Source organism: Erithacus rubecula (genome assembly GCF_903797595.1).
Source record: "Erithacus rubecula genome assembly, chromosome: 5".
Classification (NCBI taxonomy): domain Eukaryota; kingdom Metazoa; phylum Chordata; class Aves; order Passeriformes; family Muscicapidae; genus Erithacus; species Erithacus rubecula.
In genome coordinates, this window is record NC_136687.1 from 17096453 (window position 1) to 17122723 (window position 26271).

Consider the following 26271-nt stretch of genomic DNA (forward strand, 5'->3'; position numbering starts at 1 on the left):
CAGATTCCATTGAACCCGACAAAAGTTCCATGTGCTAAATTCTGTTGTGAAGAGTAAATAGAGTACACAGGATATTCTATAAATTTTCATGCAGTTATTCCTTCCTAGAGTTTCACTGTCTTCCAGGTCTGCAGCAAACACCTTTATAGGTCCTAGGACACACCCAAATAGAATCTCAATGGAACAGCATTGCTGAAATTTTCCTCCTCTTTTTTGTTGTTTGTCATTGTTCTTTATTGGTTCTGCATTTCAGTTTTATATTTGACATTGTACCTGTCCCATTTGCATTGCTTGCTACAATTTAGACAATGTCATATGGTCAATAATGTAATTAGTTATGATTTTTGTAAATTGTAATTTAAAATCTGGGTTTTTTTAAATTTAAATTATTTAAATCTTCATACCTTTTTACAGCTTAATGACATTTTATTTGTGTTTTGATGGTTCACAGGAAAACTTGGAATGGAAGAATATGCTGTTTTCTATCCTCCAAATGGTATGAATTATACTATGGCCTCCTCTAGTGGTAGTTTGATTTTTTTTCTCAAGTACATGATTTTTTTCTTTTCCTATTACAAGTTATGTTTTGCTGTTACTCTGTGAAGTACATTAATTTAAAGGAGTAAGCTGGATGGAAGTTACTCCAAACTCACATTCAGCCTGGTGTTTGTGATCACAGAGATGGTCTATGTGTGTGGGAAAGAGAAGGAAAACAACAAGCAACTTGTAGTGCAGAAGCTTGTATTCAATCCTCAGCAGTTAGAGGATTTGAATGATAAATGCTGAAGCTGGCTGACCTCCCAGTTTTTAAGTACTTAACAAACCACACCTTAAAGTCTTCTCCTTTCAAAATGTGTGTTGACACAGATCTATGTAATTTTAACATCACTGCTGTTGTTATAACTACAGTTAATAAAATTGTTTTTTTTCAGATCTTACCTTGACTTTTTCAATCCCTTATTGAAATAATTTCAAGGATTCAAGGGAATACTTTCCCTCCATTTGTGTTTCAAGTTCAAGCTCTTTCTTGCTTTTAAGGCCTTCATCACCAATCTTAAGTCTGTCTCTGGCCTTGTCTTTTATGTCTTTTATATTTCAGTGGAGTGAGTTGCAGTACATACTTTTATTTCAGTTTTTTTGTTTGCCTCTCCAACTCTTGCAGCTTTGTAGCCATGAAGCATTGTTACTATGATCTTTTGCCAGAGCAGCCACCTCTTAGCAGTCTTATATAAAATCTAGTGAATGGGAGCTAAGATCAGCTGAGAAGGAGGAGCAAGTTGTCATTCTACAACTGCCAAGTACTGTGAATATTCTGTCTGAGTACTACATGAATTACTAGAGGTCTTGGCCTCCTTTTTTTCCTACTCCGTTCTTGTCAGTGCATGACATTTATGGGTTGTCATTGATCTGAAATTAGGTTCTGATATCAGCAAAGCTTCTGTGTAATAGCTTCATGGGAACTGAGCTCTACTTGTCTTTCTAGGAACTGTAGCTTGTGTTTAAGCATGTAATTGGTTGTGCTGACATAGGTGATACTGTTCTTAGGTATGTACAAGATGGAGAGCTATGCAGGTGCAATAACAAGGGAATACTTTATGCCTGACATAGGCAGAATACAATTTGAGTGAGGGGAATAATATTTTTTGCATGCTTAATTATTAAAGAACAAAAAAGAAATAATTTTGTTTTACAGGTGTAATCCCTTTTCATGGCTTTTCTATGTATGGTAAGTGTGACTCTCATAAGCTAAAACCTCAGGATTTCTTTTACTCATTGTAGTTTAAAACTGTATACTTTTCTGCAGCTTTTAAACTTGTGTATGTTCTTTTATGTTTTTTTTGTGTATGAAGACTTGAATATAATTTTTAAAATTTCAGGCTCTTTTATTTACTTATATTACAGCTTGCTACCATGTGAGAATTCCTTCTTTGAGAGCTAATGGCTGAGCTAAGCTATGCATCTTAATGTATATGACTAGAGGGATAAAGTTTACCAACAAAGTGCTCTTTCCTTCTTTCACTTCTGGGTATACCAAGTTACCCATTAAAAAAGTTCTTAAAAATATGAATAATGTGAAAGGCCTGTTGCTCTCTACATTTGCCTACAAGAGGTGTTAAAAGAACATTACATAATATAGTGATTGTCAATTCACTACACAGAGGAAAGCTCAAATATCAACAAGATTTTTAGGAAAAAAAGCAGAAAAATCTCTTTGGTTTACAGATGTATTGCAGCTATTGCAGATGTGAGATTAGATGTTTTAGCTTTTTTTTCTTTTGTTTTATCAAAGGTGTTTCTAGCATCACAGGCAAGGAGATAAGATTATACTTAAAATGCTGTTTTACTAATAATAAAATTTAATGATCATACACAATCTTAAAATAATGGAATTGAAATATGAAATGCAAATTTGAACCTGAGTAGGGAATCTAAATTTTTTAGAGTAATGAGCATTTAAGTTACAAACTCTTTCTTAGAGACTCACTTAGAGGCGTTCACTTGGTCTGTGTGAGCTGCCTGTCAAAATGTTTGGGTTTGACTCTGCCCTTGAGAACAATGCCTCCCAAACTTGGGTGTGAGTTTTCCTCCCTCCCTCCTGTCCTCATGCTTTGCACAGGCTCAGAATATGTTGGCTCTGAGACAGAGGAAGGGTGAAAAGCAAGGCAGCAGAAACATGGTAATGTAGCTCAAGGCTGTGGATACCAAGCAGGCTGTCCTCTGTATTCCATGCTGTGCTGCTATATGAGGAAGTGTCTGGGTCCTTATGAAAATCCTATACCCTTTTTCCTGTTTGCATGCATACACTGTCAGGGTGCCAGCTATCAGAGGCTGTTCTGTTACACTCCTGGCCTTTATGTACATGTGCACACTGACAAGTTTTCCACCTCCATCTTCAAGCATTAAAAACATGAACACAAGAAACACCATTTGCTTTTCTTGCCCCTACAGATATACATGTTTCTGTGAATGTGTCACCCTACCTTAGCACCCCACCTCTCATACACAGATACCATTTTTGTTATTAAGCTGCCTTCTCTGATATTTAAATATGAAAATAAATTCACACATACATAAAATTTATCATGTATATTTATTAAAAAATGTACATGTATCTATGTGTACATACATATTCAGGTAAATATATCCATATCCCTAGCTTAGTGTGAATAGAACGAAGGGGAAGGTGAATGTAGAGATAGAAACTATGAGTGTGTTAAAATTTTAGCTGACAGAAGCTAAAATGAATGCGCCTGTAAAATGAAGCAGTCAGCATGATGACTGGATAGATCAAAAGGCTGTTCACAAAAAGATATGACAACTGTCTGTGAGAATGCATTGAGGGGATGGACTTTCAAGGAATGGTGGTTATATTTCATCAGCACATACAGATTTATCTATATGCTAGACTTTTATTAAACAAGCAAAGTTTCAGAGCTGCTGTTTTACAAATGTAATCAATTATTATTTTGAATAATTGTTCTAGGTGTACTAGAACACTTCTAAACAGTAAAGTACCAAATATCTATGGTTTACAGTTCTTGTAAGAAATAAACATGTCTCTATGAGTTTGTCATACTTAGTGATGTTATTGTGGCAACTGAAAGCTCTTCTTTTAATGTTTTCATTTTCACAATATCTGTCTTCAAGCAGTCTTACAAATAGGGCATCACTTTGGGGCTGATCTCTCGCCCCATGGCACACTGAAAGTTACAGACAGTTGAATTGAAAACTTACACTGTTTGCCTTGCCCTGTACTCCAGAGGTGCTCTCCTTACAGCTTATTTCTTATGGTTCAGAAGCCAGCTCTGTAGTAAGCAGGTTCTAATTGGTTTAGCTTCTTGAAATATGTAGTAATAATATTTAGAGTGTATCATACTCCTTTTTTTGACTTTTTACATTAAATGATAGACTGTGATGGAATAGTTCTTTCTCAGTAATTGGTTTAGTACTGTTTTTGTAAGTTATGGTATTATAAATTACATGGCTTTTCCTCATAATTCATACACTTAATCATTGAACTCTTTTAGCAGCTTACAGTGTTGAGTCAATTATAATTCTTTTATCCTTTCAGTTGCTCCACTTTGTTTTCTGTACCATGAACCTTCCAAATTGTATCAGATATTCCGTGAGATGTATGTGCGTTTTTTCTTCAGACTCCATTCCATCTCTTCTCATCCCTCTGTAAGTTCATTAGGAATTAAATCCACTCACTTGATATCCTGTTTGCTACATAACAATAATATACAGTAGCATGGTTTTCTATGTGATTCAAATGTATCCTTTTGAATATAAAAAAATATTTCAGGCAAGCTTGGGAAAATTATTAAGTAATTCCAGTCAGTATATTGTTGTTTTCTATGTCATTGTTAGTCTTTGCTATCATGTATCTTATTAAAATAGTAAGTTATCATTTTATGAGAGTATGGGGTCTTTTATAAGACTCAAATTTTTTAATCTAATAGATTTCTCAGTTCAAAAAGTCGCACAAATTCATTTTCTTTAAAGATATGTAAATGGACTCTGGGATATTGTCTGGGGTAAAGGGACTAAAATATATGTATAGAGATATTGTTACAGTGATACCAAGTTCATGTCTGTTTCTTTAACTGAAGTATCTTGGTATGACAGCACATGCATTTTAGTACTACTAGATGAGTTTAAATAATTTGTCTCTTTGTGACCAGGATCAGCTGTCTTGAATGTACAAGAGTTGTAAAAATTGGCTTGTCTTATGTTTTGAAGAATAAAACAGAGTAAATATTTATTTTTTCCTTCAAAAAGTACTGAAGAGTTATATTGCTTTTTGAAAATTTCCTGGTTAAAAGAAAATCCTTTCCTTGGTATACCATTTCAAATCTGTTCATTTCCATAATAGTTTTTGAAAAAAGTTTTAAATGTGTTTACATTTAACTATTTTTGTAGTTATCCCTATTGCTGTTTGGTTTTACTATCAGAGAGATACTTTTTCTCACATCCTTTATTTTTTAGTGCAACTAAGGTCTGTTTCATCAAAGTGGAAATATTTTGAGTAGGTTACACTATAATAACCCATTAAGTACTTCAACCCTGACATACAAGCACCATAATTAACTCAGACTTGAAAGGAACTGTCAGAACATATTATGTTGCTAATATGTACAGGGAATTGCAGGTTCAAGGCTTTAGTGACTGAAGGTATTAGAATTGCTTGTGCCTTTCTCATCTGAGTTGACTATTATATCATTAGTAGTGTACACTTACATGCTGTTACTGTTTTCTCAGATTTGACAGGATGAGTGTTAGTATTCAAAATATGATCTTGTTTATTTAGGGCATTGTATCATTATGTTTGCTTTTTGAGACTCTTCTACAAACCCATCTGCCCCAGCTCTTCTATCACCTCCGAGAAATTGGAGCACAGCCGTAAGTGCTTTTTTCTGATTTGTTACATATGTTGCACATTCATTGTTCTGAAAATGCTATTCTGTAGTGTTTTAATTTAAGATCTATGGGAAATTATGCAAAAGTATAACCATCAGTGTGCCTTTTTTCTTGAGAGTCAGATGGAGTGCTTTGTCTAACCTCTGCATCTCTGCTTTGTGCATTTCTTCTGTATGCCCTGTGAAAGAAGAATTGCTCTGTGAGAAATGGTCTATGCTGCATTATTCAGCTAAATTTCAGTAATTCATGTTGGATGTGATGGAACTAAGTGATGTATTTCCTAGGGGACAGAAGACAAACAAATGTGTTAGTTGCAGCAGAAGGTACTGGAAGAGGCAAGAGAACAAGAGTCATTCAATAGTGAGCTCATGGTTCCACGCACAACAGAACCTGAAAACCTTTTTATCTTAATTGGTATCCATTGTAATAGCATAATAGCAGAAAGGATGAAACATTGAGGGTGATAATAGATGAGGATCATTTTAATGTGATTGTTTGATCAGAATGATAATGAGAATAGTATTAGTACTTTATCAAATGAAATGCTAAATAGTTTTATGATGGCTGTTGCAAATTAAAATATTGATTATAAATGCAGCAAGAGAAAATGCTTATTCTTCCCGGAAGAGAAATCCAGAAAGATAATGAAATATTTTCAATTTATAGACAGTCTGATCATTATGGGAGGCAGAAATGTAATAACCATTGTTTGTCATTTGTTTGCAGGCTACGAATTTCATTTAAATGGATGGTACGAGCATTTTCTGGTTATTTAGCTACAGACCAGCTCTTGCTTCTGTGGGACAGAATCCTGGGATACAATTCTCTAGAAATTCTTGCTGGTAAGAGAATTATTTTTACAAAATGTGTGAAGGCTGTGTGAATGTAAGGAAAATACTTGTTAGCCTCAATGTATTTTCTGGTGAGTTGCTCTTTGAATGCAGACAGCATGTTGCATACATGTAAAAGCATATATCATCTAGAAAAATGGAATTGTATGAGTACTGCATCTTTAAAAGATCTGTCAGGTAATTTTTTTATGGCAATACTCAGAAAATGCTAAATGCTCTCTGAAAAGAGCTTAAGATGTTCTCCTAGCTTCAGTAGTAATGGTAAATGAATGCATCATCTTTTGCAAAATACAAGATTCATGTTATTGATGTCAATTACCTCTACTGTACTTAAAGCAATTGAAAGTCCCCCTGATTTTCAAAATAATTAAACTAATTTATATTTTATATCAAGATTAATTGTAACCACTACTTATAAGGTCAGAAACTTAAATAATGGACATTTTCTTTCAGTCCTGGCAGCTGCTGTGTTTGCTTTTCGAGCAGTCAACCTGATGGAGGTGACATCACTGGCTGCAGCTGAAGTAAGGATAAGTTTCACTCAGAGGAGATTGAAATAGTTTCTGATACTTTGCCAGTAAGAGTAACTTGAACTTGACATGGCACATGGTGCATAGTGCAAATCTTTCTGTCTAAATTCTTGCCTTAGATAAAAAACAAGGAAATTGTGAACATGCAGTACATAGTGCTGCTTTTCTGGAGTAAATGGAAATAAAGTGTATTTGCTATAAAAATGCAATGTCATAAAATTGTTTTGTACAGTTACTGTTTTTTAATATATAATCTGTGTTAGTGGGATATATTGATTTTGAAATATTGGAGAGGTTTGTACCCATTTTCCTCAGTACATTTTAGATGCTTCTGTTCTACAAATCACAAAATTTTACAAGATTACTTTGCCAACGTGAATCTGAAATTTCAGTGTGAGTACTGCCATAGGAAATGAAGAAAATAAAGTTACTACAATTAAGATTATTATTGTTTATATCTAATAACCTGTTAATTTTTTCTTTTCTTTTTTTTTTTCCCAAAAATACCGTGATGGATTTTTTCCAGACTGAGAGTTTGTGATCAATTTCTTTGGCTTTTTTTAAAACGTACTTTCTTGAGAAGACATTTATTATTTAAGGCATTACATTGGACTTACTTCACAAGTACTAGCCAAGCCACAGGATAAGGATTCTTAATTCCCAATTATTTTTAGAAGCAAGTTGAAATGCTAGACTCCTTATTCACTCATGATGGTGTGTATATTTGAAGTAAGGCTAAAGGCTAGAATAAAGTTACTTAGCTACTATACATTGAGCTAATGTGTTTTTTCCTTTGAAATGTTAGAATGTAACAGTAATAATAATAGAATGCAATACAGTACTAACATAAACTAGTATAATTTGTTTCTTGCCATGTCCAAATCTAATTATTGGCAGTATTGTAGTCAGTATTAGAATATTTCCCCAACTTCTTAACTTGGTTTAAGGAAATTTGATTCAAATGTCAAGTTTAACAAGCCTTTTTGGTTTTCGTCCTAGGCTGTACTTGCCGACCTTTCAACCCTGAAAGTTATGCCTCTTCTCCAAATCTTCTTGTTTGCTACTGTCACTTGATCTGCTTCAACAATACTGGTACCACATTCCAGTCTTTCTGGAGAAGCTAAGCATCAACTATGCAATGTCTGCATAAAACCAAAATCAAGCTCCATGTATAAAATCGATTTAGAAATAGTTACCTTAATATTTTCTAACTGGAAAAAATCACTTTGCACACAATTGTGTGAAGTGCATGATAATGAATTTCACTGTAAAAGCAATGGTTATTACTTGTACATTGAGAATGACTACTTGTGCAAGTAAATAATATGAATCACTGTCTAAAATGCATGTATTATTAAATTAAATAAAGTAAATGTAATTCATGACCTGAGTTTTGTGATGTTATTGACAGCATTGCAAAATCTCTTATTCTTCTAATATGAAATTACTTTTTCAGGCTCACACCTTAGAGGATATAATCTCCAATACTGTCAAGTAAGAAAATAAAGATACTTTTACTTGCAAGATTTTTTCCTTGTTTTCTAAGGAAAAGATGGGTTCATAATCAGTTTTTCTAGCCCTATCTTATTTATTCTTTTCACAGAAATTTTCTCCATGTTGTTTCTCATGTTAGCTGCTCCTGTTCTCTTCACACACAGAGGTGTAGTCACACATTCCCCATTCATCTTTGGCTAGGTATAGAGCTATCTCAGGCATCTGCTGAACTCCTCCCCAGAGTCCCATCAAAGGCATAAAATATGTTCCCCTGCAGAGAAGGCCTGAGCTTAGCTTCCTTCAGAACTTGTTGGAGCTGGTCTTTGCATGAGACAAAATATTACCCTGAGAACGATGCCAAGAGTCCTTTGCTGTGCCCCACACCCTCTCTGGGAGAGCAGTGCTACGCCTTTGACAGTTTTCCAGCCTCTGTGCTTCAACAGCTCAGGCTTCAGTGCAAGAGCCCTGCTCATGTCCATGTGTGATGGATTGTCACTACAGTCAGGCTGGCATAATCTCTTAGCTGTCACACTTATTTTTGAAGTCTTCCTCACAAAAGGTATTTGATTTGTTTAATACCAGAGTTGGAATCAATAATCTGATTTGATTAAGTGTATCTATCTTAGCACCTGAAAAGCTCTTAGTTACAAAAATCATAATGAGTTATTATATAGTCTCTGCATTTACAATAGGACTTTTGTCTTTGCCTGGTTTATGAACATGTACATACTTATGTACATATAGTAGTCATTTGCCATACTAAATGTAAATCAGTGAAACATGAATCCTTCATACTTTGCTCAAAATTTGACAAGTGATTCAAGCTGTAGTCTCAGGTGGGGGGGTGAGCTGTATGTCTATGAGTCTTGTTGTCTCTATCAGGATAATGTAGTAGAAACTTAGTGAATTAGTAAATTTATAAGGCTAATGTTAAAAAAAGGGAAGTTGTGGACTCTGGTATCACCTCCTATATAAAGAACCAAATTGCTTAGCAGATATAATATATGAGAATATTTGGGGAATTTTTTTCTCTGAATAACAGAAAATTGATGTTTTTCTTTTGCAAGAAGTTGTTTTAACTGTTGAACGAGAGTTTTTTCTGTGACATTCAGTTTTTGAAAGACATGTGACAGCTTTTATCCTTTACAGCAAGTATTACCCTGTTTTATATATGGGAAATGAAGGCATAGAAAGATTAAGTGATTTGCTTAAGATTACAGAGTAAATTCCTAAAGGAGGGGAGCAATCTCACCCCTGTTGAATTTCTGTTTGCATTTCTGTGTATTCAGTTTGTGTATAAACCACAAGATCTTATTTCATCTTCAGAGCAACACATAATATACACTTAGCTCTGAAAATGCAGCATTTTGCAGCTTTTAAAATCCATAAATTGGGTAGCAGTTTAGAAATTATAATGTTACAAAGCAGTCACAGGGATTGTGGCTCAATTAGGTCATTACAAGGTTACCATGGTGTTTTGAAGAATTAAAAGTATTTACTAAATAGCAAGGGAGATTCCCTACAGGCCTGCTGACCCTCTAATTCCCTTTGCTTTGTGCTAGTACATGGTGCAGAATCTGAACAGTACCTTAACCTTTTCCAGATTAGGATTTTTGAGCAGTATCTTCTTTTTAATTTTCAAAAAATTTGGAAATACTGTAAGTAGGCAGAGATAGAAACTGTTGAATTCTTCAGCAGTTCCTTGACTAAAATGATATGGTCTGTTTTTATCTCCCATCTCCCTTGCATCCCCACTGGGGTATTTAAACTCTCTCTGACCTGCACCAGTGTCTCTCCTGATGACTGGACAGGGAACCTTGTGAAGTGGAGCTCATGAGAGTCCCCACACACCTTCTGTACAGGAATAAGGCATACTGAGCATGGGTGTTTTAAAATGAGATTAAAACAAGATTTAAAAATTAAGCTTCAACTGTACTGTTAGATTTTTATATATTTTTTAAAATATATTTTAAAATGTTACTCTTACTGAAGTGGTGTTGTTTTCATGTTCCACTCAGTTACTCATTTAGTTCCAGCAAAGTACTCTGTTTCAGATTCTAGCAGATACTTGCATTTTTAATGTCCTTTACTTAAAATAATACCAATTTAATTTTTTAATATTAAAATGACTGGTTTCTATATTGCAGCTAGATACTTCTCTTTTAAAGGTAGGTAGTATCAATTATTTAAGTTTTAATTCTTTAACTTGAGAGATTAGTTCAAACTTTTTGACATCTGTATTCTGTCATTTGGCTTCCAAATTCCTAAAACTTTTTATTTTTGCTGTTTTAGGTAATGCCCAGATGTTATTGTAGAATATCTAACTTAATAATTGCATCAGTTTAAACAGGCTCAGCTTAATGTCCAATGGCTCAATTTAATCAAATTGTTTTGGTCTGTTCCTCCCTATCTGAAATCAATATAAACAGACATTTCAGTACAAGAACCAGTTGTCTTCATATTTATAGATAATGATCAAATTTTTTGCTGCTTACCTTAGGATTCTGGCTATGGTCTGTCAAGGGTTTCTTGTAATGTCAAATAGACTGTTGTAAAAATGCAAAAGTAAATAGGCTTGTCTAAAAATGTACCCAAGTTATCTTCCTTCAGTACTTCCAAAAATATGTTGAAGCTCAAATCTTGATGTCTGGGTCACGGAACAACTGAATAATTAGAACAGTTTATAATTTTAGTGGATTTTTTTTGTCATAGTAACAAATTTTATGAGAAATGACGAGAGTATAAAGACTGTAAAACAGTTAGATATCCCAGTAAAGGGAAAAGGCTGCAAGGAGTCTCTGGTTTAAGACACATTTCTACTTGTTGCCAGAAAAAAAAAAAAAAAAAAAAAAAAAAAAAAAAAAAAAAAGAAAAGCTGATGCTTGCACCCATTTTACTGTCTTCTAATGAATTTTATAAAATGCTTCCAACAAGTCCAAAGGGATTCGTTAAAACAGAATTGCTGTATTAAGATCAGTTTGGGGAAAGCAATACAGTGACCTGTTCATTAACAATAAAATAAGCATTTTATAAAAGATACTGAAATACATTGCAAAAATGAAGGGCTGTATCTTCAGTGAGGAAGGGGAAGAGCCTTTCAACATATTTTAACAAATCAGTAAAATATTCTGTGCAGTGTTTTATGTGAGGAAATGGGGGAGGGAGGGGACGGATGCAGCTGGGGCGGTGGGAGCTGCTGGGCGCTTCCTTTTCCCTCTTTTCCTCCAGGCCCTTTCTGTCCGTGCCTGGCACCTTGCCGTGTGCTGGACCAGCAGCTTCCATCCCCACAGCCCCCCAGCCCCCCAGAAAGGGCAAAAGCACGTATTTGTGTTGCCCAGCCAGCTCCAGCAGGTTTCCTCCAGCCCCAGGAAGCTGAGCTGCTGGGCAGGGAGTGCTGCAGGGCCAGGGCCGAGGTGAGGGCCCCTGGCAATGGTGGGCAGGGGGCCATTGGCCAGCCTTCCTGTTGGACTGGGCAGCACCAGCAGGAGAAACAACTCCTCCCAGTAATTCCCCTTCCAGTAGCCATAGGAATGATACTGGGTGTCATTCTTGTGGGTACTTTCTGAAGAAGTGCTGAAGGACAACTCCAGCGCTTGGGATTCAGGGTTTGTTTATTTGCAGCTTTAGGAATCAGTACAGAAGGCAAAAAGTACCCTTCTGGTGGCTTCAGGCTTTCAGCACAAGGTCCCACATGAAGTGAGTGGCTGCTCATCTGTGACCTGAAGCACTTATTGCAGCAAATAACCAGGGAATAAACTGAAATCTCTAGAACCCAGAGATTGTGTGCTGCTATTTGAAATCATTGAAAGACTTTTTTTCCTGTACACTTTATGCTTGGCTTTTTCAGTGCCTTAACAAAACTGTTAATGCAGGGAAGATCATTTTGATCCAACAAGTGCGGCTGTTGTGGTCTGCTTTAAAATAGTGTTAAAATGTCTCAGCCTAGTATTTTTTATATTAGGCAATTAATAGTATACCTACTAAATTATGTCAGTACTGGCCAATTATGCTTTGGAGAAGCATCTCAGGATAGTTGTCTTTTCTGCAGTGGACACAGTGCATCAAAGTCAGCAGTTATTAATGGGGACAGAATGAGTCTATGGTTAGGACAAGATGTTTGTCTTGGGTTCATTACCATGTTCTGTAACACTGCAACACATGAACAATGGTATTGCCATCTGACCCTGCTAAATACTAACCAGGGATCAGCCTTAAAATTAACACTAAGGGAGAAATACTGCTTTTTTTGGCAATTTTTTTTAGTTTAAGCCCAGGGAGGGTTACACCTGATACTGTGTCTTGTTGGACATTGCTGGTTACAGGAAGTGAGTTTGAGGTTCTCTGAAGAAAGTTGCAGAGGGGCCTCTGTGTACCCACATTTCAAAATCAGCATGTTGTAGATGTTGGACTACTGATATGTGCAAACAATTCTCTCTAGAGAATTTGCTTTATGGAGGACCACAGTGCTTTGCCAAATGACATTGTGTTTGGCTGAACAGTTTGAACAAATTGTTTCTTTTGGAATTATGACCAAAATAAATGGAACATTTAACAAAAGAGTTAAAGACACAATTTGTGCAAGACAAAGCATGTGACTGATTCCTGTGCTTTGCTTTAAACAAAAAAGCCTGTATCATGTTGCTAAGATACAAGTTGGAATCTGATAGTCAATGGCAAAATATTATGTTTTAATCACATAATATGTTTTAGTAGGTATCAGATTGTTCATTTTATTCAAGAATCATGTTCTCTGAGTGTTACATCTATGGGTTTTTTTTCTGAAAAGCTCTAGGATAGTTACACCCTAATAAGTCTAATTATAAATAGTAAATCAGCAGAAAATATGTTATAAAAAGCAATAATATTTAAATTTCTGTGTATTCAGTGCTATTTCTTATCTAATTTTTTTAATAGAAAGTCTAATGTCACAACATTTTACCTTTTTTTCCAAGTACATCTGGGTTACAAAAACAAGCATTTCTTTGAAACCCTACCGTGGTCCATTAAAGTTAGCATCAAGTTCTAAGGGTGGAAAACTGGCATAGTTCTGTTTGTGGAGGAAGTTCCAGTTGCTAGCAGCACCCACATTACTGGTAAAGTTCTCCCCATCATTTCTGACCTCAGGACATAATTATATGTTTTATGTTCGTTTGTAGTAGTTCTAACCTTCTAACTGTACCCAGTTTCTGAAGGCATAACAGCCAATTGATAGACATGAGAAAGAGGTGCTAAGAGTGTTAATGCCCCTCATTTCCATTAACACAGAGGCAGGAGAGCCCATCTGCCACCTCTGCCTCAAGCAATGCACTTCCAATGTGCTTGAAAGAAAGGGAAAATGTGTGGAAGAAGCTGTTCAAATGCTGTAATTGTGACCTCTGCAACACAAAAAGTGATCATTTACTACTTGCATTTTTAACAAAGTACACTTTCTTCTACTAACTTTATATTGCATCTTTATTCAAATTTTTTTTATTTGTTTTAAAAGCTTGAGTAAGCTTTGTTAATAATATGAAGGATAAAACGCCTTTTTGATATTTGAAATTCAGACTTGTACCACTAAATTTTTCCGTTCCAGAGCTATAACTTCTTCTCTTCTCTTTTGCAATCTTCAGCAAATATCCCTACATAATCTTGTCTAATCTGTGTTTCCTGTCTATGGGAATTACGTTTAGAGTTTACAGAAAATATGAACCTTTCTGATTAGGATTGTTCTCTTTCCCTGAGAAATATGTTTCTATTTGGTTACAAAGAAATCCAGAAAAACTTTAAATTCAGTATCAGACCATTCCTGCATTAGGTGGTAATAGGGATAAGGGGTAAGTATTATAGTGGAGAGTTGGTTTATGGCAAGTATTATTTATTTAAGCAGCTAATCAATATTCAGTCTTGAAAACACACAAAAGGTGGAAGTGGTAGATGTTTGGCTTTACAACATTGTAGGTTTATAAAGACCTAAATAGAGGTTTACAGTCTTAGAAAGCCAAATATATCAAAGACCTTCCTGTCAGTGCAGTCCTCCAGAAACAGCAGGAAGTGATATCCAGGGTGTTTTCTTGAACATCCTCGGTGCCCGTTTTAACTGCAGACACTGGAGATCTCTGTGGACAGAGGGAGTGCTGCATTGCCTGCCAGGATTTCACTTAGAAGGGAGCAGTGAGAGAGAAGCAGGGAAGTTGCAGACACCACAGTAAGTGCAGATTTTCTCAGGCTGGATGATAATTTATGTGTTCACTCAAAACTGCAAAAAAACTGAGACCTTGGCCACTTTGGCTTTGGAAGAAATCACACACACAGGAGTGTAAGGAACTAACTTGCAAGCAAGTAATGGAAAACATGGCCAGAAAATTCCTTCCTACAACTAGACTTTGGCTGAGGGAAGGGCCGAGATGGTAAATTGTACAATAAATTTATTTGTTTTGTATACACTAGATCTTTACACAGGATTCTAGTACATGGGACTAGGACAAAGTGAAAATACTGTTTCCAGAGAAAAGACAGAGACCATTAGGATTAGGCTTAAATTAACCAGGCTATTGGGGCAAAGGAAAAGCCAAGTATCATTTTAAATGGTGCCTATAATAGTAATTCATATTATTAGCAGCTTGACTTTTTTCTATCTTGTCAGATTTTTCCTGGTCTCTGCAAAATGATGAAATTCTGTCCCTGAGTTTGTAATTTATCTTTTTTTAAGAAAAGTGTGGAGTGTTTGGTTTTTTTTATATATGAAGAGCAAGAGTCTCTGACATGCATGGTCCATTTGGCCCATTCGGATGAGATTTTTTTATTGAATAATGAATTTTGTATTTGTATTTTTCTAGATGAAAAGCTTGAACTGTAATTCTCACATTCTGTGTTTTCAACTCAAGGCTACTATTCTTCTTGCTAGGCAGTTCTGAACATTATTGTAAAATCTCGATTCAGTCTGTTTTATTTTATAAAGGAAAATATCACACATGCAATGTAAAATGTTGTATAAGAAATAGCCCTTCATTGATATAGATTTTTTGTTCACAAGCTCCAAACAGTTTAATAAAAAGTATTCTGAGTTGATCAGGCTTTTTTAGTCCTCTTTTTGTAGAATTTAGTGTAGATGTTTCAAGAAACTGGGCACAACCCAGTGAAATTAGTATGTTCTTGATGCAAATGTAAGCCATTTTTCAGTTTTCTCTAGATGGAAGTTTTGTTCCTTCTTAGAAAAGACCATGGAGAGATTTTAAATGACAAGTGCAGGATAAATTACTCTCTCCTGACTTCAGTCCAGACATTTAAACAGAGATGGTTACTGATAGTGCTCAGGAGATTGTTCCAATGCAAACAGGTCAGTGTTGTGCACTCTGCTTTTGGTGGGATCGAGCCATTCAAAGGCAGGGGCTGTTATGGAACAGAAATGTTCTTACAAGACTCAGAGCTTCATTAAGATTTTGGTAAGGATTAATGCTAGGCATTTAAGTTTTTAATTTCCTCCATAATGTAATAAATTTTCACTAGCCCACTTATTTCACTGTGAGTTTTCAGGCTGTGAGATCAGTTAGATCTGAAAAGGAAAGTTGATAGCATTTAAGAAGTACAGCACTCATTCTTTTCAGCTTAACTCTCAGGACAAGGCAACTGCCCTGCCTTAAGGAACAGCACCCACTAAACCATAGTTTGTGGTTTACTGCAATCTCTCTCCAGTAACTCTCTATAGGTACCACATCTGCCTCAAGCCTTTATAGTTTGGAAACCATTAACAACATAGAAGGTGACCTGTAAGGTCCCTGCCAACCCAACTCATTCTGTGATTCTATGAACCTGATTTTTTGGATTGTGTAGGTAAACGTTTCTTGAGTTTGTCTGCTTTTATGGATGACAAAAATATCAAGATTGTGTAGAAGAGACTTGCTCTGGAGTGATATTGAGACTTTCAGTATTGAATGATCACAGACATTAATTCCAGGGGAAGGGGAGCACTGCTGGTGTTAGCACAGATAATCCCACTGGGAGCACATTTTAGGAACCAAATACTCTTTTGAGTCTCTCTTTAGTCATTTTAATTCTGAAGATTTCTCTGAAATTACAGCAGCATAAACATGAAAGCACATGCTAAAACATTAGGAAAAGTTTACCCATTGCTATGGGATGTTCATTCCAACTCCTTCATTCAGTGAGCAGTTTCCTTTATGGCTGTTTTCTAGTTGTATCTGTAAGGCCTAAAAGGTATTTTGATTCCTGTGTCCCAAGAATGTGTAATAAAGAAGGACATCAGAGGAACTGTTAGCTGGTCATTTCCTAATGGATAAGAGACAGAAGATGCTAACATTCTTTTTCTTGAAAGTTTTTTTTGCCTCTCCTCTGCATGTTTGAAAACTTCAGATCTTAGATGCTTATTTTAGTAAGAAATTACCAACCTGAAGTTCCCATTGCTCTCTATTGATTCTTAAGGGATTTAGAGGTGACTGTCTCTGATTTAGACTTTTAGTTGGGCCCTTCCCTACATTTCCTATTAACTACTATGAAGAGTTTAGAAAGAACTGCTCAAACTCATTAAGTAGAAGATAAAAATTATGCCTTGTTCTATACAAGTCATATCAGAAAGCTAAAAAACTTCACTGAATACAGAACCTTTTTGTCCCACTGTAACAAAAACTGTCACAATTTCATAATGGGCAGATAAAGGAATAAAAAGAAGTCCAGAACCAAGGAAGATCAAAAAAGCTCATTCAACTCCAACAATCAAGTAAGCTTAGCGCATTGCACACAATCTTGTGAGTACCACAGCCTGCCAAGAAAGCAGGAACAAAAATGAACTATGTGTACTCCTTCTGAAAATGTAAGCAATGGATGAAATTTTTACTCTCTTAAAAAAAAAAAAAAAAAAAAAAAAAAAAAAAAAAAAAAAAAAAAAAAAAAAAAAAGGTGAGAAATAGAGATGTTTGTACCAAATCAGAACATCAAATGCCCTAGGGTTGCATTCTGACAGTAGGAAAATTGTCTGTATCCAATGACCTTGTTACTGAGGATGCAGTCTGATGCTTTCTCTCTATTACCCAACTCAAAACATATAAAAATTGAGATAAACAAAAAATATCTGTTATTTGATTTTCTGAGCAGTGGTTTCCATATGTTCTTCAAATTTGTGGGTAATCTGATACCAGCTTTCTCTGCCTCTGCAGAATGACCTTATTTATTGAAGACTGTGTCACTCACAGTACCTGGGAGTGCAGTGCCACATATCTAGAGAGCTCCTGTTTACAGGATGTGCAACTTGCCTGCAGAAATTCCAGGAAACCGTCTGCTTGCTGTGACCTCAGAGCAGCCTTTTCAATTTACCACCAACCATCTGACAATAGAATTGTATTTACATGATACACATGTTCACTAGGCTTTTTATTACTCTCTGTTAGTCACAGATCATGAGAATATAATCTCCTACTCACTGAAGTTCTGACCTCTGATTGAGTGATTGCTCATTCCACTTTTCAATCAACAGCTTCTAAAAGTATCAAACCCACACTTGAAGTAAAAGATTTTTGCCACTTTCTTCTTGTTTTTTCAGAAGATCACAAATAAAGGTCTTTGTTCTTATCCCATATATTATCTTGAAGGGACAAATTATTTCCATTGTAAATAATTAATCTGACAGCATTTTTCTGACCATGCTCATTCAGGTAAAGAACAGCTTTATATATTATGAACTGAGCCTTTATTTAGACAAAAAAATATTCTGAAAGTTACTAATCACATTATGTTTAATGCAACAGTTACTTCACAGACACTGAAAAATTGAAACTGATCCACAGAATGCCTCTACCAGCCTGAATAAGCAGGCTCCATCCTGACAGTTCCTGTTACATGTGAGTAGGAATTATTCTGTCTGTGCAAAAACATACCCAAATATGTCCCAGGAGGCACTCTGCAATATTTGCTATATTCACAAGAATGTGCTAAATTACTCTGTCCAAATGATATTTTTTTTAATTGTGTTTTTAATTCTATTTTTTTCACACTGTTGGTCAATATTCTTGTTATAAGATAAAAAGTAGTCGTGCAGTAGTGACTTTCATCACCTCCTGACTGTGCTTTTCCTTGTTTCCTGTCTAGCAGGAAGGGAGGGAATAAGAAGACACAAAGCACTGACTGTCCTGCTTAGGTAATGGCAAATTTAGAGATTTGCTGAAATTAAGGGAAAGTGAAAGAAATATTATGTACATATTGAGGTCTTTTTTTTTTTTTTTTTTTAATTTAGTGGTAAAATTCTTTGTTCTCCATTTCCTCTAAGACAGCCATTTTTGGTGAGTCATGTCTATAACTCTCATTTCTGCTTGGAAATTGGTTAAATTCTCACATTACTTGACATGTGAAAAAGCCAGCAGTTTATTTTTAATGTATGGATTTGCTGTGTTGATATTGCTGTTCATTAAACACCAGGAATGGTTACACTGATAATTTAAAGAAAGTTTGAACTACATTATGATTTTACTGTGAATACAAAATTACCACAATCAAAGTCTTCTTAAAATTTTATAAGATGCCTGGACTTTTACTGTCTGGCAATCAATTTTGGCAAAACCAGTTGTAGTGATGTATGTTCTGAGTTGATCAGATGATGAATTTTGTCACATCATGATCTTCAGAATTGTCCCTCTGTAGTTTTTAACATATTTCTGATTACCTAAATCTGTAATGTAATTAATTTCCACAACTGTTTTTATGTTGGCCCAAATGGTCTTTAACTGTCAAAATATATAACTACCCATCACTTTGCTGTAATCTGACAAGCCAAAATATTCGAGATAGCAAGATCCCTCTCTGTTCCTGCATCACCAGTAAGATTGTATCCTGGCACGCTGCTTGGCTCCTACTACAGATTCCAGAAATCAAAGTGCTGCCTGAAACATTTTATTCACTCATTCTGCCATTGTTTTCCTTCAGACTCTGTATCTCCGGATGTGCCTCCAGATCTTGTGTAAACAGATTGAATCTTTGTTTATTTTTGAAATAAACAGAATCCAACCACAGTCTGCCTATCCAACATCTTCTAACTGGAATGGCATCTTTGTTCTCATAAAGAACTCAGCAATTTGAAGAAAGGATAAGCAAAGCTTCTATGCAAATACAAGACTCAACTGTAATGTACACTTGCTGAACATTGTGTGTTCCAAAACTTATATTTGTCTTTACTTCATAAGTGTTAAAGAAAAAAGTCTTCTGCAATGCCCGAGAAAGTGCTGATGGAAAAAAAAAAATCTCGAATTAGGAAACTTAATAAAAAAGTTCTTTGCAGATCTGCAGCTCTTGTTTTGCCCTTAAGGACTGTTCCTTCTTTCTTATTGAAAGAGATTGTGTTATTTTGGCAGCAATTTGGCCTATTACCAGGTAATTTACTCGCTTGAGGGGTATCTCGACTCATGGTCACTGATAAGAAGATCCTAAGGGCAAATACTCCGGTCAGATAAAGAAAATGTTTCACTAACTTCCATTCTCCACGTTCCAATTATCTTACTGGACTGAGATAACAATCTATGACCCATAGTTTCTTAGTCCATTAACAGCTGGAAATACAGGACCACTTAAATACTTCGTATAGTTTCCTCTTGAACTAACAACTTTCCTTCCCCAAAACATAATCTTCAGTAATACAGAAATAACTAAGAAAGGGTTCCTAAACTGATCCTCTCATCCTGGCAAATATAAATCTTACAAAATTTCACCTTCATTTGACATTTTATTAGCACATGAAATCTGAGAACTAGAAAGTTTTATAATTTGGGTGCAGATATGAATAACTTCTCTAATCAAGAGAAGATATTTGAATTTTAATCTTAAGCCTGTTCAAAAATGTTTCTTTTCACAGCACTAATAGAATCAAATGTTTATTGGACAATTTACCAATAATCTGGTGGACATGAGTTAGCTGAATTTGAATTTATTGCTAGTTTGTATTTACATTGTTTTTTTAATTAAAAAAAAAAAAGTTTTTGTGTTAATTTCTGAGTCTTCTTTCCTGTAAGGTGACCTTGTAGCATTTTTTGTAAGTTCGTGCTTTGTTTCTGTTCCCCCCACAAGGTTTCTTTCTCATCTATTATTATTAGTCTGGCTCATTTTTCCTCGTCAATCCTATCATCTACCCAGAGCTCTTACAGCTTGTAGGAGAGACTGCAAATGACACCGAAGAGCAAAAAAAAGATTGTTTTTCCTTTACTCTATTGTTCAAACCAGCTTCAGTGTTATTGTAGGGCCGGATGAATGTATATATTGGCAAGAACCGTTGGCATTAAACTCTGAAGATTATTTCCTTTCCCTTTTTCTATTCAGATAAATCAATGTGGTTATTAAGGCTAGGTGAATGACAAAATTGCTATCAGGAAAGGCAAATCAAAGCAGCTAATACCCACCAACAAAAGGGAAAAAAAGCTTTCTGCTCTGAAGATCAATGGAAGGACAGGACTCAAATAAAAGCCTCTTGGGTTATCCATACTGCAAAGAACACTCAGAAAATTCGACCAAGACTGTCGCAGTCCATTGATACTCACCAGGATTCGTGGCACAAAGTAACATAAATGGCAGAACTCTTAAGCCTTCGAGACCAGTTTGCTCCCTGCAAAAAAAAGACAAAGATAGGCATTTGTGCGAAATGCTGTTGCAACATTCTATCAATAACGTATCCTATGCCAGTGCTATTCCTCTTTCAGGGAAGGCGGTTGTACTCAAAGCAGACCTCGAGACAAAGAACCTTTAACTTTGTTCCCACTCTCAGGTGTCTCTGCCCAGGTGGTGCTGGTGGGTCCAGCATCCACGGCAGTTACACAGGAGAGAAGATACCAGCTCTGAGGCTCTCCTCATGTTCCTCTCCTCGGTTCCTCCTGTCTGGGAACAATACAAAGATTTTGGATATGCCTCTTTGTAGCCTTTAGCAGCTGATAGTGATCAGTGTCTCCATCCTGTCTCACCTCTGTGAGTCATCAGGATTTCTTCATTGCTCTTTTTCTCCAGAATAGAAACTTATGTCTTATAAAACTCCACATAGATGTGCTGAGTAATTTGGATGCCAACAGCATAGTCCATGGTGAGAACCCTTGTGCTGCTCTGTGCTTCATCTAGCGACCCCATGTCAATACATTAACATTCATTCTCCATTCACAACAAATTCCAGCCCTTCTATTACAACTGTCTACATTCAGAGATAGAGAAAACATTCTAAATAGCAATCATACTCAAAAATCACACAGCTGATGAATGGGGCGGGCCACTAGTGATGAAGAACTGTGAAAAGGCTGAGATGCTCAAAGCCCTCTTTCACTTGTTCTTTACTAGCAAGGTCAGCCCTTAGGGTTCACAGAGCTCTATGCCTAATTTGGCAAGGTCTGGAGGAGGAGAATTTAGCAAATGTTTGCAAGTCCTTAGGGCTGAACCGGAGCTGCTTGTAAAGGTGCTGAGGAAGGTAACTTGATTGTGCTGCTTCCTATCACCTTCTAAAGGCTGTGACAATCAGATGGGATTTCCAGTTACTGGAAAAAAGCAAATGCCACATCCATCATCAAAGCAAGGTGCTGGAAACTGCAGAGCAGTCATCCTTACTAAGTAGCTCTCTCAGAGGAGATAATGAAGGAATTGTTTCTGGAAGCCATTTCTGAGATGACAAAGGATGAGCCAATTCAGAATAACCTGCACAGTTCTACCAACACAGTTGCCTTTGGTCATGAGAACGTTTGCTCTATGACTGAAGTGCTAAGGGCAGCACATACTGATTTTAGCAAGGGTCTTTGGCTGTGACATCCAGATAATCTTTGTAGTCCAGTAGGGACTAGGTAAGTAGATGAGGTGGACGGCAGTCTGAACCACTCCACTTAATTTAGTGGTGACCAGTCTGAAATGAAACTGGTATCTGGTTATGAGTGATGTTCCTCAGGGTTGAGTAGGGGAGTTAGACTAGAGGAATTCTAAAGGTCATACATTTTTCTCTAATTATGTGATGAAGCCTTGCAGGGCACTTCTTTGGGCCCTCATATTGAAATCACTAATTATTTAGGTTTCTGTGGATTAATGTGTTAGGCTGCAGTCTTTTCTTGATTCTGAGCTCATGCAGCTGATTCTACATTATATGAAGTGGCACTGTGCCATGAGGCATTTCCAGACATGATTCTCACTCCAAGATCTTCTGCTATGGTGTCCTGACCGGCAGTAACATCCCCAAAATTCCAGAACACAGGCATTGCTTGAAAACAATCCATTCTATGCTTCATGAGTTGGGGACTTGTAGTTAAAAGCAGGAGGTGAAAATGAACAAACATTGAAAGAGGATTTTTAGCAAGGATCATTTATTATTTTAGGCCCACAGGGTTTTCTTGGAGTGTGTCCATCTCACAACTGTTCTGATGCAGAATACAGTGTCTGTGCAGTCTGGATCTTTTGACTTCACTAACTCTCAGTTAAAACAGTTCACACTTGTCCGGGAAACTTGCCTCTTTCATGTACCCTTTATGCATTCCTCTTTCTCTGTAATATAACATTAACTAATTAATTAAATTAACAGCCGGTTTCTTTGTTTCCATCTGGGAAATTTACTCTACTCCAGCTCCCCTCCCTAAAGTTAAACAACACTGAACAAGCTTTTTTAAGATACAGGCTTTTCATTGTTCTCTTTGCACAAGATCTGGTCAGATACTGTTGGTCTTTCAAAGTTGTTGTACTCACCAGCTGGAATGATAATGCTATGCACCGACTTCAGAATTCAATCAGTTTATAAAGTTTAGACACATTTTCCAAATCTTTATATGCCATATGATTATTTAAAAGTTTTGTGTTTTTTCCACCATAAAAATATGTTTCTACAGGGATGGAGTTTGCATGCCAACTATATCATTAGAGAAATTGCTCCCTGCTGCATTTAATAGTACTGTAATGATTTCACGAATTTCTGGATAGATTTCTGGATTTTGCTGACCCGCAGAAGCAGCTTGCACAACTCCATTTCACGCTCCTGTCGGTTCCACTTAGCAGGCAAAGGCTTTTCTCAAGGCTCTTTCAACCCCTCTTTTGTTGTTTCTTAGGTAATTGCAATAGTTAATAGCAAAGGTAATGTTTATATAGCTTTTAGCATCTGCGCTGCATTATTGTCTCATATACTGTGTATCTAAGATACTAGATTGAATTTGGTCTTTAAAAGCTGTGTTATTCTTGTTAAATGGCTCTAAACAGAATGCTGTAAAGTACCGCAGGTTTGGATACCACAAAGCACGAACAGACTTTACTGCCATTCAGGGGCTTGATGGCAACATCATAAGCAAAAGTAGATTTTATTTTGGTCAAGGTTTTAAGCACAATGAAATCGCAGTTGAATCTTTGTGAAGACTTAATTTTCCTGGTTTCAGTTGTATGGGATCAGATTTGAAACGCTTCCTTTTCTCGTTCTGTTGATGTTTTGGGAGTGCTGTGGTACACACCGAACCTAAACTTCAGAAAGCTCTTCTCAGGTGTCTGCATTGGTGGCGCCAACAAAGTCTCGTTTTGCCTTGTAGCTGAAGTATGTTATTTTCCCGTTGCGCCTTTCCGAATCCGGCCCAGCTGCTCTGCACCCGAGGGGCTCCGGGGCACGCCTGCGGCCCGGGGGAGCGGGGACCGGCAGGGAACCGGCACGGAGCCGGCACGGAGCCCGAGGGCAGCCGGGGGACGGCGGCTCCCGCAGGCGGACAGCAGTGCCCCGGCGCCCGGTGATGCAGGCGGGGCGGGCGCGGTCCCGGCACCTGCTGCTGCTGCCGCCGTCCCTGCCCTGCCCTGCCCCGCGTTATCCTGCCCCGCGCTATCCTGCCCCGCGTTATCCTGCCCCGCGCTATCCTGCCCCGCGCTGTCCTGCCCCGCGTTGTCCTGCCCCGCGTTGTCCTGCCCCATGTTATCCTGCCCCGCGTTGCCCCGCGTTATCCTGCCCCATGTTATCCTGCCCCGCGTTGCCCCGCGCTATCCTGCCCCGCGTTATCCTGCCCCGCGTTGTCCTGCCCCGCGTTGTCCTGCCCCGCGTTGTCCTGCCCCGCGTTGCCCCGCGCTATCCTGCCCCGCGTTATCCTGCCCCGCGCTATCCTGCCCCGCGCTATCCTGCCCCGCGCTATCCTGCCCCGCGTTATCCTGCCCCGCGTTATCCTGCCCCGCGTTATCCTGCCCCGCGTTGTCCTGCCCCGCGTTATCCTGCCCCGCGTTATTCTGCCCCGTGTTATCCTGCTCCGCGTTATCCTGCCCCGCGTTATCCTGCCCCGCGCTATCCTGCCCCGCGTTATCCTGCCCCGCGTTATCCTGCCTGGGGAGCGGGACCGGGGCCGCGCGCCGCCCGCCGCCCCCTCCCCGGTGACGTCACCGCGCGGTGACGTGTCGCCGGCGGCGCGGGGGCCGCCGGAAGCGGCGGGAGGCGGCGCGGAGCGGAGCGGGTCGGTGCCGCCGGAGCGACAGCTGCGCAGCGCGGAGCTCCAGCCCTGCCTTCCTGCCTTCCGTCCCTGCGGTCCTGCCTTCGCTCCGCGGCAGCGGCGCTACCGATGAGCGGGCTCCGAGCGCCCGGCGTGCGGCCGGTGCCGACCTGCCTGCTCCTGCTGGGGCTGCTCCTGCCCGCCGCCGCCGCGGGCGCGGGGTGCGAGCTGGAGGCTGCGGACGGCGGCGGCGGCCGGCGGGGAGGACGCGGAGGCGCGGCCGCCGCTGCGGCGGAGCCGGTGACAGGTAACGGCCCCCGCGCGTCCCGGCTGTCGGTGCAGGGGAGGGTCGCTGCTCTCGGGCGGCCGCGGCGCTGCCGGGCGCCTCGGAGCCGCCTCCCGCCGCCGCGGGGCCGGGCGCGGCGCGGCTCTGCAGAGGGCGCCGGGCCGGGCTGCGGGGGGTCCGGCTGCGGCGGCGGCACTGCGGTACTGCCCGGCGCGGCCCTTCCCGGCAAGGAGCCCGCCGCAGGATGTGTGCAGGATCCTGTTGAATAGCGATATTGTTGGGATCCGGAGGCGCCGCTTCCGCGTCGGCTCCCGCGGTGCCGCCCGTGCGAGTCCCGCCGTACCGTGCCCTGCTCCTGCCAAGGCACAGCTCTCCGTCCCTGCCCCCAGCGGGGTTTAGTTCTCCAGGAAGGTGGGAGGCATTCCAGCCTTCACTTAAATCTTGAAAGAAAAGTCACATTACCGTACTTAGGGTAATTGGGAATGCCCGCAATTGGAGCCGGCGGTTGTACTGAAACGTTTAAAATAGTGTGATTTCTGCAGGCTGTGATGGCTCTGAATTGCTTTCACACGTTCTGAACCTATCTTGTAATGAACAGGAGGAAGCTTTACTGCCTTTAGATAGTTCACTTAAAAAAATGGGATCTGTATAATAGGAAATTCTCAGGAACATTTAGAAATTTGTCCTGTCTCATAACGTTCTTTTCAAAAAGCTCCGTGTTTGGAAGGAAGAACATGGAAGGTGGACAAAACAAGAAAAACCTGTATCGTTTCGGAATCAAAGTAGTGTGCATTTCTCAGAGAAAAAACTTCTGATGTTGTTTGGAATAGTATTGACACCCTGAGCTGGAAGTGCTAAACTTCAGCTCGGCCCGACCCCTTAAAGATATGAATTTTAACTATAATTAAAGAAACTTCAGCAGCAATCATGAGATAACTCCAAGGTGGAGATGCAAGGCTACGTGATGTAGCGGTCCTGTTTGAGGACAGGACATCTGAAATCTGAAGTGTCCAAGCTGTTGGCTCGCTGTATAAACTGAGGAAGTTGGAACATCCGCAGTGTGTAAGCAGCAGCCGTCCCTCCCAAGGGTGTTGTGGCAGTGCTGTATGGGAGCAGCTCTCTCTCTCTTTGGGTTTTCATTGCAACTGATCCCGTTGTAGGTGGTATTAAATGGTTCTTACTTTACTATGAATGCTGCTGATGCTGATTTTGTTTTATCAATTTTGATGTGTCAATCTGTGTGGAAAAAAACATTTTTAAATGTTTTATGGACTTTAAAGGTACGCAGATGCCTATCAGCTCTGTACTCTCCCACTTGG

The 26271-nt window shown here is 38.7% G+C and overlaps 2 protein-coding genes across 4 annotated transcripts in view; both read left to right on the forward strand.

Moving 5' to 3' along the window:
* Nucleotides 1-8187, forward strand: part of TBC1D19 (TBC1 domain family member 19) — a 49138-nt gene extending 40951 nt beyond the window's left edge. For both annotated transcript variants that reach the window (XM_079305907.1, XM_079305908.1), the window contains 7 exons: nt 452-496; nt 1694-1726; nt 4073-4182; nt 5312-5403; nt 6148-6263; nt 6726-6796; nt 7802-8187. In XM_079305907.1, the coding sequence (XP_079162033.1) occupies nt 452-496; nt 1694-1726; nt 4073-4182; nt 5312-5403; nt 6148-6263; nt 6726-6796; nt 7802-7876 (542 nt within the window). In that variant the 3' untranslated portion in view covers nt 7877-8187. The remainder of the gene's footprint in view (nt 1-451; nt 497-1693; nt 1727-4072; nt 4183-5311; nt 5404-6147; nt 6264-6725; nt 6797-7801) is intronic.
* Nucleotides 8188-24636: 16449 nt separating this feature from the next.
* The window catches only part of STIM2 (stromal interaction molecule 2), a 64878-nt gene continuing 63243 nt past the window's right edge, over nt 24637-26271 (forward strand). Inside the window, exon 1 of one of the 2 annotated variants that reach the window (XM_079305900.1) lies at nt 24637-24973. In XM_079305900.1, the coding sequence (XP_079162026.1) occupies nt 24796-24973 (178 nt within the window). In that variant the 5' untranslated portion in view covers nt 24637-24795. The remainder of the gene's footprint in view (nt 24974-26271) is intronic. The other variant, XM_079305899.1, reaches the window with a different exon arrangement.